Source organism: Galendromus occidentalis, unplaced genomic scaffold (assembly GCF_000255335.2).
Source record: "Galendromus occidentalis unplaced genomic scaffold, Mocc_1.1 scf7180000076352, whole genome shotgun sequence".
NCBI classification, from domain to species: domain Eukaryota; kingdom Metazoa; phylum Arthropoda; class Arachnida; order Mesostigmata; family Phytoseiidae; genus Galendromus; species Galendromus occidentalis.
In genome coordinates, this window is record NW_003804341.1 from 49,804 (window position 1) to 62,176 (window position 12,373).

At 51.4% G+C, this 12,373-nt stretch overlaps 2 protein-coding genes across 2 annotated transcripts; one reads left to right on the forward strand and one right to left on the reverse strand.

Annotated features, from left to right (window-relative positions):
* Nucleotides 1-2,871: 2,871 nt before the first annotated feature.
* Nucleotides 2,872-3,246, forward strand: LOC108865151 (classical arabinogalactan protein 4-like). Its single transcript, XM_018641881.1, has one exon. The coding sequence runs from the start codon at nt 2,872-2,874 to the stop codon at nt 3,244-3,246; it is 375 nt and encodes a 124-aa protein (XP_018497397.1).
* Nucleotides 3,247-4,007: 761 nt separating this feature from the next.
* LOC100897427 (2-acylglycerol O-acyltransferase 2) lies at nt 4,008-8,083 on the reverse strand. The gene is made up of 5 exons (XM_003738896.1): nt 7,775-8,083; nt 7,028-7,445; nt 6,628-6,880; nt 4,764-4,963; nt 4,008-4,596 (listed from the first exon to the last, which is right to left on the reverse strand). Exons 1-5 carry the CDS (start codon nt 7,844-7,846, stop codon nt 4,445-4,447), a joined length of 1,095 nt encoding a protein of 364 aa, XP_003738944.1. The 5' UTR covers nt 7,847-8,083; the 3' UTR covers nt 4,008-4,444.
* Between the last annotated feature and the right edge of the window lie 4,290 nt (nt 8,084-12,373).

Here is a 12,373-nt window from a genome sequence, read left to right on the forward strand (position 1 = left end):
TTGTTATATACCTCCTTCGTAAGAAAGAAGCATGGGAGAGAAGGGGTTCAGGCGAGCGGCCAAGCCGCGGACCCCACATCTTGGTCCCTTGTAGCCCCCTCGCTGAGGGACGGATACTCGATTTCAAAACTTCCAAGCTGAAGAAGCCTCCGATGTGCAGTGTAAAAGATTCTGATGGATTGTGATTGGCTTTCTATGATCCGGATTTAGATTCGTCGCTCGAGATCTGCAGGGCATCATTTCGAGAGCGCGTATCGACATCCTGTCGTGAGTAGCTCTCTAGGTACCAGCGACACGAAGGGGTAAAATTGCTTCCCAGATGAAAAGTATCATTCGACCGTGTTTTCCGGATCCTCTAGTTTCTTGACCGTTCGGAGAATGTTTCGGGCGGCTTGCATTTCGATGTGTGTGGCATCATTTTTAGCGCTGGCACAGCCCGCGAACAACCTGCTCTGATCGATATGCGGCTGATGTTTTTGAGGGAGAGAGCGGAAGAGTTAATCGTCGGTAGGTTTGCTTAATTCCCAGCTCAAGATCAGTACTTCACGTCACGAGCCTCTAACAATGAGCAATCGAAATTAGGACCTCATGTTATACCCGATTGAATGTGTCAAGTCGGAGACGGTGTGAGTTCGATCCTTGCTGCCGGAAAAAATCTGCAGGTACTCGACCTTGATCCTCCTGGGTACATTTGCTCTGTGGATCCGTCCTCGGAAGCAATGTGAATAACAGTACCCGGGACGTTAAAAACCTTGGCTGTGTGGAACAGCCCAAAAAAGTTAGGCCATCTAAAAAACGCAATTCGGTTGGCTGACTCCAAGCCCTGTCTGCAGGCTCCGGTGCGCTACCTTGGCGTGATAGTCGGTGCGCGAATCCGCATTGACCGTACGGTTGCGGATCGTAAGCAGACCACCGAAGTCATCGGGATGGGAGGCTTCCGTCGGAGAACGGCTCCGTCGGGAAGAATTTGCAGCAAAGACCCTACGTACGTGTCCTCGCGAAGTACACTTAGAAGCGGCATAAGCTCCTGTGGCAGGGCAGCTGAAGCGTCATCGAGGTGATCCATGGGAACAAAGCCCAGAGCACAGAGCGCCTAATCCGAAGCTCGCGTCATTCCGATACCGACCCAACAAGCTGTGATCACCGAGCTCTTTCTAGATGGGCATACGATTCCTGTGTTTTATCTGGCAGGTGAGCGTAGTGAACTGGGATAATAAAGCTTCCCGGCTACGCAAGGATGGCAACGATCTGATAGAGACGTTGAGGCGCCAGACTGAAGGTGCTGACCACGTAGATCTTTCGAGACGACCCGATCCATTCGCCGACAGGGTCTCGTCCAAACACAAGGATTCTCCTCTGATGCCCACCCCCTGGAGAACAGAGAAGTCGAGTTGTGCCTTCTTTCGCGGTCAAGAGGAGAAGGAAGAAATACGCGGTAAGGAATCCCAGATCTCAGCGAAGTCTCCGATGAGAAACCGCTCAGAAACTCCAGGTTCGCTCTCGAATGCCGTGAATCCGCTCGGTATCACGACCGGCGCTGAATTGTCTGGAAGAGCTGCCGGTCGCAAAGTCCTTTCGCGTGCGTGGTCTAGCGTCCTTGAAAGCGTCTCAAAGCTCGGCAGGGTCAATTTCGCAGCTCGCTTAGACGTCTCGAAAACAGCTCCGATAAACTGCGGAGGAGTCTCTTGGCGTTCTACGGCTCTTCGCCTCAGAGAAGTACTCTCCATCGCTACCTCGATTGCGGTTGGGTCCGCCTCGTCCGTATGAACACCCATTATTTCCAGAGCTTCCTGATTCGGATCTAGTGTGTGTTGTCCGACCTCACAGGCACCAAGGAGATGACAGCGCCAGAACTGCTTCGTTCCGTCCTATCGCGCTCATCCTGAATATAGATATGTCCATCATTCATGGCGCTTGACACGCTGTGAGAGCAACGAGACGTTATCAGATGAAGAATCCATCTCGCGGGACTTTCAGATTTCACCGAGGAGGCGAGACTGGAAACACTGCTTTGAGGAGTATCGAGCACTGATCGAAAACGATACAAACGTCGCATGTACGAAACATTGTCGTACATGCGACGTTAGATTGCATGCGTGTCAGGGTCAGGAATTAGTCTATCCTTGTCGGCTCGCGCTGAACCCAGCTCATCGATTATGAATCCACCAAATCGAAATATTAGGAGGAAACCCCGAATGAGCATCAAGTTCACTGGCGATAGGTTGTCCGGCTCATGAGTTGTCATGTACCGACGTTCCTCAGAATGCAGTGTAATAACTGCGGCTTCAGCTAAGCCCTCGATGTTTCTTGGACCCATTCTCAGGTCATTGTCGGAAGATGCCAGCAGAGAAGTGCCTGGTCGAGAGCTCATCCAATTACGATCGTCACCCTTGCAGAAATTTTCAAGACTTCCATCCTGTTACCGGATCAACTGTGATTCCACTCGAAGCCGCGATAAAGCTTGATGAGCGGTGCTTCGGAGCCTAATAGACAGCAGATGATTGGAAGAAACTCGTGTTGCGAAGCTGGATGACGGTCTTAATAGAACTCGGGCGCTTCCTCGACATTCCGATCGACGGAGATCTGAGACGCGCGGACTTCATCGAACCTACCCGAAACCCGCTAAGTAAGAGGGTTTGGAGATGAAACCCGAAGTGTAACCGAGAGACTTCCTGCACATCACGGCTTGATATCAAACAGACATCCCGGTGCTCGGGGTTGTTCGCGGCGTTCTCTCTACCTTTGTTCTTTCCTGTACCCTGGATATAAAACAACGCCCAAGCTCTAGGATAAGTGTACTCCTTGCCGTGACTTCAATTATCTCGGGTTCCTCATCGTACGCGATCTCTGATCCGAAAAAGTACAAGAAAAATGAAGACTATTGCTTTGCTCGCAGCCGTGGCTTCGGCCTTCTTCATCCAGACCACTGCAGCTGCCCCGATGACCACGCCCCCACCGGGACATCATAGAGGCGGTGCGATCATCGTCCAGAACACGAACAAACTCGTCGACGAGCCATCCCTGCCACCGGTCGCCGTCCCGGAGGCTGTTGTGGTGCCTGCCCTACTTCCGCCCATCGTTCCTGTCGCCCCAGCTCCCACGCTCGCTGTCGTGCCTCCGCCCGTGGCCCCCCTCGTCCCTGCGGTCCTTCCCGCCGCCCCGGTCGAACCAGCAATGATCCCATCGGTGACGGTCCTGGAAGTACCCGCCGTAGAAGACGTCCAGATCGTGAAAGCTCAACACTGATCCTTCTCGTGGGGCCAGACTCATTCGGGTGAGGGCAAGAATGTCCAGGCGTTTCCGCAGGAGGGACAGATTGGCCGATCTCCATCAGAATCGGAGATTACTTTCTCCAACTGTCTTTTCCCATCAGAGGTCGGGTGAATAAAAAGATAAATAGCGCCAGAAAGACGGTTATATCTTCTCTGCTGTCATGAATACCGTGAATATTCTAAAGGAGGGGAATCTCTGATAGATTGGAAGTCCCCAACGAGGGGCTTCTGGAGGGAGGGAACACAGGCACCCGAGTCGCGCAGATCGCAGATCTCTCTAGCGGGAGCTTTTCGAGAAAAAAACATTTCTGAGGGGTTTGGGTGCCTTGATCATGAGTCCGTGGGGTCTGCTAACTCTCTCGCACAATGTATGTCTCGCTTATGACTGAAGACGACGTCTCGCATTGTATGAGCCCAAGCTTGAGAATGTTCGGCTTCGGATTTTGTACATGGCGATGGCGAAGGCAGCTCGGAGGGAGCTATTGTCGTCGTGAGCAGATGTTTTCCGATTGCGGGAGCATGACGAGTCGAAAACTTTCACCGATCGTGAGCCGCATCGTCGAAAACCGGTCGTCGATCTGACCCGCCCTTTACACCGAAGCGGTTTAATAAAACAAATGACGAGTGCAATTGCGGCAAAAACAGCTGAGAGTTCTCTTCATCCCGTGACCAAATGACGAGAACATGACCATCTGACTCTCCGGCGAGTCTCTATGTAACTGTCAATGATGCTCGTTTTTTCTAGATGCCACCATCCTGTCAAGGCCGTTGCCTTTCGACTTCAGAAGACACGATTTATTTACACTTCAGTTACGACGCGCTCCGAAACGTGACGAACGATTGTACAGTGAATTCCGCCAGCGAGACCGGGTACAAGTCGAAACTCGGTTTTGGGAACAGGTACTCTTCAGCAGTCTTTTCGATCAGGGATCCGTAGCGCCGGCGCTGAATGACCCTCAACAGAGCGAAACAGTAGAATTCCCGCGAAACTTTCGGTCTCCAAGTGACTCGTCTCAAGGAGGTTTCACTGTTTTTTCCCCTTCGAGCATTTGCAGAGCGATTCTTCCCATGATCATCCGGGTTTTTCGCATTTGATGTCATTGTCTCCGTCTGCTCGTGACGATATTGTTCATGCCGCGAGGGCGGCTCGAATATGGCGAGTTTCGAGCCAATTAATCTATCAGGAGCTTTTTGTGCGATTCGCCGCATCGATGTTTATGCGTTTCGAATATCTCGCGGAGCTGCTCGACGTATCTCCCATGGAGCTCGTCCACTTGTTCTCGGCTTGGATTGGCCACACGCTCGACGCGGATCGGTGCTCCGACTGGAAGGGGAATAGAAGCAGATGATTAAATCGCTCCCAAGGGGGGAAGGGCTACCAAAGAGAGATCTTGCGAAGAAAGAGTCGAGGTCGGACTCGGCGGCAGACTTTCGCGGAAATTGTCGCATAGTTGTATTCCTGACGGAACCATACGATATGATTCGACTCACCCACGGTTGTTATTGGCGATCTGAAGGGCACGTATCCCCACGTGTACTGAAAGACACCTCTCCCATGGAAAAGAGCTGGAGAAACACCGACAAGCCTCTTAACAAACTCTTGAAACATGCGTAATTTCGAGCCGCGAGGGTTCTCGACCTGAGTGAATATGTCGTTTTCGCCGAAAGAAAACACGGGGACCAGGTCAGCCCTGGAAGATATTTCAAATTAGAATTCACCGTTGCTTGGAGTGACAAAAGTGAGGATTCCTGCTGTCGGCTCGCGCCGATCATGGGGTCGCTCAGCTTTTCGCTTTCGGAAAAGCTCAGGCAGTTGCGTAGCGAGAAGTCGTACAGGGAAGGGGGCATCTCGCTCTGGGCATCGAGTATCCAGAAGCATGAACGTGCCCGGAAAAAGTTCCCGAACCCCCAGTGGCGTTCGCAGGAGTTTTCTGGTAGGGTCAGCTAGATCGGGTCCTCGCACGGGTCTGATATCCAACAAGGCGCCTCGCTACTATACCGTAGTATAACAAGAGTCGTCGAATTACGGAAGTCCCAATTGATGATCGGATCATCATCAATCAACAGCATCACGTCGAGGCTTCGACCAGGCGCAGAGGGAATTCCGCCCATTCTGTTGGATCGCGCGTACCGTAAACTAATGAAAGCGGGACAACGAAAAGCCACTAAATAGGCGGAGTCGGTCTCCCCAAATAATGCTGCAATGGAGATGATGCCTTTCGCTTTTATCTCGCACACGGGCAGGTTCGCCGAAATATGCGTAGATTCGTTTCTTCCAATGAAAGTTCCCGCCCATGGTCGGAGTTTGATATTTTCCAGCCATCAAATCGTGACCACTCCGAGCCGAACCAACCAATGTCGTCGAGGCCTCGGAGTTTTCGATTCGACTCCCAAGGATCTATGACCGTGCTTGCCGAATGATCCGTCAACTTAAGCGACTATTCTCTGTGTGCTGAGAGCCGTTACATGCGTGAGTAGGTCTGATCCCGAAGCTGTGCATCGTATTCCGCGATTCCAGACTTTCGAGTCCGCTCCCCACTGTACTCGAACTATTACTCTCAAAAAAAGTATCGTTCCATATAAGCAGGTCAGACAACGCGACGGAAGAGCTCGACTTCAAGGTGAACATCGAGGAGTGGCTCCGAGGGGTAAGGGTTGACGGTCTATTTTCAGGGGTGTCGAATCGCGGACGGACGAACCGAGCTGGCCCGCCGGGCTCTCTTTTGTGGCTCGTGGAGCTCTTCAACCCGTACATCCGAAGTCCAAGATTCGTTTCGTTTCTTGATGACTCGTTGGAGTTGAGAGGATCCGGAGCAACTCATCGTTGAGAATGATGAGGGCAGGGTAGTCTCGCGTCTCCATGACTCCGAATCGGCTACATATAGGGCATACATAGAGGTTTTCGGACGGAGAGGTAAAGTACGGCATGGCCCGCGGACCCCCTCCCCCCGTTTTCGGCCGAGATCGGCCGCTGGAGGCTTGAGATCGACACCCGCGGTCTACACATATATTCTGATTAAGGGGGGCATTCCGTAGGTGGGAATGTTCGGTGGAGAACGGATGATTGCGATTTCCAGCGAAGTTTCTCATGCCCGTGGGAATGAGCGGGTCATCAACCTGCTTGGATGCCTGAGCGGTGAATCCGATCCTTGATCTGTCGAGTTCACGCCGAGCTGGGGTCAGACAAAACCTATCCATTCTGGAATTCTTCTACGGCCCCCAAAAGCCGAGACATCGTAAAATGGAAAACTCGGCCCAGAACGCGTTTGAGGACCAAAAAATGAGATCCACATGAGCGCTCGAGAAAAGGTCATCAATCCGACTTTCCGTTGGAGACTGAACAGACAATACTCACCCGTTCTGCAAAGCGACCCGCGCGAATCCTTTCCGATGCTTCAGAGTCAGATGGTAATCGTCGCCACGATGAGCGTCCAGCGCCTCCTGAGCCCCACCGATTACGATGACCGCAGCATTTCCCTTGCCCTTCCTGTTCAGGATCCACTCGATGGATTTCTGAGAGACGCAACAGATCCCATAGAGGAGCGGCAGTTCTCGATAGAAGGGGAAAAGGAAGTTCATGCGGAGCGTCAGAGGATGGGTGACGATGCCTGCACGGATGAGTTCGTTTAGCTTAATCTCTGACTACGAAATGGTCGATATCACCAGCGGCACAGGACGAGCTTGAGCTCCCTCGGCAGACCTTGGGGAGTCTCTTCTCGGTTGGATCATTGCGTGAGTCTCTGGCGGTGACTCACCTGGGAAAACCTCACTGAACTTGGTTCCTTCGGTTGCGAAGTTAACGACTGCGCCGAAGCTCATGATACCGTGAGGATGGTACCCTATGATATAATTCCTGTCCGCTGGAAGTTCGGCAGTTTTCACCAGACGAAGCGGGAAGTAGTCCCTCATGTATCTCCACACTCGGAGCTTCCGGAGTCGTTGCCATCGCCTTCCGCCGCGCTCACAAGTGTCTATGTCGTAAACGTACCAGACCATGTATATGAGTGGTATCAAATAATAACTCGTGAAGAAGAATAGATACACGCTCAGAAGGATCCCTCCAAGACCGGCGAACAGGAACGAGAAACTCATGGAGGCAGCTGAGAATGTCTGAAGGCGACGTTCCAGAGGAGTGTTTATGGGCGCGAATTCCACCCCCATGATCCGCGTTAGCTGAGAGAGGAAGAACGGAGTAGTACATCGGGTAAATTCGAAACGTCCAGATTCCATGACACAAATTCAATGTCTCCGTCGACTGAATCTTTCCCCCCTCCCATTGAGAGCAGCCTTCGATTCATTTATGGAGAAGATGATGCTGTCGAAAGCTGTTCAAACTGTGGTGTGCTGTATCACCTGGCAGAACTGAGAGTCGAAATGCTCGAGGAGAGAGGAGATTTCGCTCCGGGACAGATATGATGGTAGTTTCGAGTATGGATCAGGCGATCCAGCCAGCACAGTGCGGCGATTGAGTAAGTGAATCTGCCTTTGCAGTCTGTACTCACCTTTCTCCGCGGCACAATTCGCGCTTTAGTCTCAACTTCAGACATCACCTCTGAGACGGTTTGCGTTGCCATATTGCACAATCGAAACTTCACTCTTTGGAGGCGTGCTGCTCTCTGTCGAGTGACAGCCCGGCACCGAGTCGCTCCAACCGACTCCTCGGTGGACAGACGACACACGTTCGCGTATCGCGATAGCTCGAGTGTGCGGCCTGGCAGCGCAACAAAGATCGCTTTTGATCCACCCTCTAAGGAATGCCTATTCGACACCTGGCAAGCGGAACGCTGTGGAGCTTGATGAAATGATCCACGGGAACTGTTAATTGAGTCGTATGACAGCCGAATCCTGGTTTCGGAGGGCGTGTATTGGAGCTTTCTCAGCGGAAATTCTAAGTGGTGATCTAACAGCCGCCATGTCTTTTTGTCAAAACCACTTCTTATCTCAGAAACTCACCTCCATGAACCTTGACCTCGTATGGAGAGCGGAGCGAAGGAAAAGATTTTCATGATGCTCACGTCACGATTTCCGTTCATAAGAGCTTAGAAATGCCGATTTAGCTGGTTCAGGTCTGTAAGAGATCTCACTGATCGAGAGATTAGCAGCTGATTACACTTTCATTCTACGAAGGATATCTATCTCTGAGCAGAGTCCAAGTTGGTCGGCCGCGTATGATTTCTTCCATATTTCTCTGTTGTCAATGGAACGACGGCGATACATCCGGAAACATGGAATCCCCCTTGATCTTGAATCGTGAGAGTTTGTCTGAGGCCCGTGGGGGATACCGTACCGAGAGGAATGAGTCAAGAAGAATTCTCGAGGAATGGATATGAAATTTCGTGACTGTGCAGGGGCTCACATTGCTGTGGGGGCGCGAATATGAATTCGAGAAGCTGTCGGCGTCTCCGGTAGCTCCGATCTGACCTTTCTAGAATTCAGTCTCCTCCGGGATCCTCTCGAGACACGGGTTAGAAGTGGTGATTCCTTATTACTTATCCGATCATCTCCTTATCGAGAAGCTAATCGATGTGAAATTCGCCGTATAATGACAGGATCATATACGGAGTACTATGAAATATGATACTGCGTATTCAGATCGCATTCCGAAACTCGACCTCTTGGCGGTGCTCCAGTCTTTGAACTAACGTGAAGGAAACCGCGCCACGAGCTTCCCGGAGGCGGTACGTGGGTTGCTTTGAAGCCTTGACAGATACGTCAGACGGAATTCCGGTCCGGGTGGGAATGCAAAGCCTCTTCATGTCTCAACGAGAACCTCAACCACGTCCGACAGAGCTCTTATTCGCGGAGAGATAGAAACCAAATCTTGATCAATACGGACTCGCATTTGCGTTGCGGTGCTCGTCGAGACGCGTAGCCGATACGAGACCCTGAGTCTGAAGTTCCGAGAGGTTTGATATCTTCAACGCTTTGCATGATAGCGATCGATCACATGTAGCGAGGAGTCAGACTCGCCGGTAAATCACGATGGTCGGAATTTGATTGGTTATCATTCCAGAACGCATGTGAAGCACTTCCCGACGTCTATGATAGTTCATGAAGTCATGAATGTTCGACCGTATCTCGGCGGGGGCTCGCACGTGCGATTGCTGTCAGATGAATGATCTGTTTCATCATCAGGGCTTCATGTTACTCTGGGCGCTCGGGGGCGCTTACAGGAGATCTGAATCCCCTCTGCATCACGACTGTCATGAGGTTTGACTGACATCGAGCTTGTCGCGTCCCTCATCCGTCTCCTTTTCTTCGAATTAGAGCTGAATTCGAACCAGGGAGAGGACTCCGTCAGAGAGATGACCTAAGAATCGACTTTTAATCGAGGGGCTCTCCCCAATGATCGTCTCTGAAATATTTCTCTGATATACATGGATTGAAAATGAGATAGGAATGGAAACTGAGTGAAAGAATAACATTCAAGACGGACATCCATCGAGATGAATCAAGGCTTCCACATTCCGAATGGCAATGCAGCGAAAATCGGGTCGCATGCTGGCAGTTCACCCCGTCCGGTGTGAGGTCCTGGTGGTACCTACGATTCGCTACCGAATGGGGGCAGCAGAATCAGGCAATATTGCGTCGCGCTTTCCTCTTTCGTGCTTTTCAGCTGCGAAGGATGAAGCGCCTTTCTGCGGTTTATGCTTTCGTATTGGGACCGAAAATTTTGGGTTCGTTTTCCCTGGGTACGGTTGTGTGTAGCGTCCCCAGGGGTTGTCATTTCCCTTCCCCCGCGAAATGTGGTGCTTCAAATTTCACGCGCCCAACCTACAATATTGGTATGCCTATTCGGCTGCGATCGGAAACCCGCCGAGATTTCTTTTGAAGCTTGGAAAACTTTGAAGTAGTCGACGGCGACTTCGAGTAATCAGGGCCTGTCGCTCTCAGGCACGAACAGCTTCCTATGAGTAGGTTCGGCGCGTGAAATTTGGAGCACCACATTCCGCGGGGGAAGGGAAATGATAACCGCTGGGGACGCTCTATCCTCGGCTCGTACTAGAACGCTGGGGCGCTGGCGCGACTCCGGAGCCGCCACCAGCACTTGAGGTCTCGAGATGAACGCCGAAACGATGACGGAAGGGAATACCGGATCCTGAAGGCAATCGCCAGAACGGATGTAGCTCCTTTTTCTCCGCGAATCACAGCCGCTCTTACTTACTTGGCGAAAATACCGGGAGACGGATTCATGCGGAGGGAAGGCGAGGCTAAATGGAGTCCTCGTCGCCTCCCAAAGTCAATGAAAAACCTGTCTGGGCCGACAGCTGTTTCTTGAAAACCGCGTTGACGGAAAAGTCACAGTATCAAGTTGCGCCAGACGGTGGACACAAAAGTGAATCGATGGAACGCTAATGTTTCCAGACCCGACGGTTTGCTCAACATCAAGCGTTTGCATTCGCGATTCATTGGTATCGCTACGGTGTTTTTATGATCATGGTCACATGACTCTTTGATTTCCGAGGTGAGCATTGCTCATCGCTCATCACACATACTATCTTCTTCCGCATCCCCCCCGCATTTTCTTGGTCAGGATGATTGTTCCGGGGGAAGGAGGCTTGGTGAAAGCTCGCAAGCTCGCCCAGATGATAATTTTTCCTACGGAAAAATATTCGTCATTTCACTGGAATATCATCTGACACACGTCTGCGGAGACCGGACTGAATCGGAATCCGTCGAGTTCCTCCGGATTGTAGACCGGTATCCAATATGCTCTTTCCGAGCAGTCTGTCAAATTCGGCCATGTGCTCCAGATATCACGAACAGGCTCCTCGGCAGCATCCTTTCCGTGAGTATCATAGCGAACGCCCAAACGCCTCGAGAGCTCGACTCTGACGGGGCCGAGCTCATGGTCATGTAATAATTCCGATGATTCCACATAAATACAGTGTCAAGTGAATACTCTGTGCGGCGATCTGCACTGTTGTTTCGGAGCTCCGCTCCTCAGAGTAAACACAAGCGTTCGATGTGGAGAACGCACCTGCATCGGCGATCTGTCGTCATGGTTTCAGAGAGACGCCATCTTGAGACAAAAGAGATAAGATATGAGTGTTCAGCGACAGTGTCGATTCAAGTCAACTCTCTTTGGAAGAGATTCTCTGGCCGTGTTCGCGATAACCCTATCCATCGGATTCGGTCCCCCTACGGCGACGATAAAGTAGGCTGCTGTCCCCGAAACCCCTCTGATTCGTTTCCTGAGTATTTCTCCGGGAATCAATTCCCAAATCAATACAGATCACCCGCTTTCAGAGCTGAGGATGCCTCAATCGTGTACTCTGTCAGTGTACCAGCAAGTTGTTCCCCACGTTAAACGCCGAAATCCGAGCTTGAGCTATCCGTCCCTGTGGACTCCCGATCATCTGTCGTCGACCTCACCCTAAAGGGATACGCAGCTCACTGTGAGCTGCTCTCGCTGTTAAGAATGCCGATTCTAGATCTCCACTGACGGACTCGTCTTCCGCGACCACGTTGGTGCACATACCGGGAGCGTATCCTTGGGACGCGTCCTGGGGTCTTGTGGCTCCCCTCTGGAGCTTCTCCGTTCCGTGACCGTATTCTGTTTCAGCTTGAGGGGGGGAGGGGGGGGGATTTCGGGATACTTCCAAATTACGATGGAGATGAGAGATCTAGACTCAAGAACGATCCCCACGCCGAATCTTGGCTGTCGCCACAGCTAAAGGGGTGGGCAATGCTTCTTCTCTGCTTGGGAAGCGGATCCGGATACTCCTATTCAGCATTCATTACACAGCTCGACAAAAAAAAACTTTTTTCGCGTTACAAAGAAAGTGAAAGCTATTTCGGGGTAAACCGGGGGCGCTGAATCCGAATTTCATAACAGTTTTTCTCCATCAGGTCTAGTTTTTCCGAAATTTCAATTTTTCGATTTTTTGCCATTTTTCGTCTTTAAAAAGTTCTAGCTCCGCCCCTGAGTGGACTAGATCGATGAAACTTTGGTGGCGGATAGAGCTCGGTTGGGGCTATACCTGGCCGAGTTTTGGTGCGATTCGTGGCAGTGGTCTCTGAGCTAGAGCCATCGGAAACTAAAAAAAAGAAGAAAAAAGTGGGAGAGGGACCTCTTAAAACGCACTTGACGGAAAAAC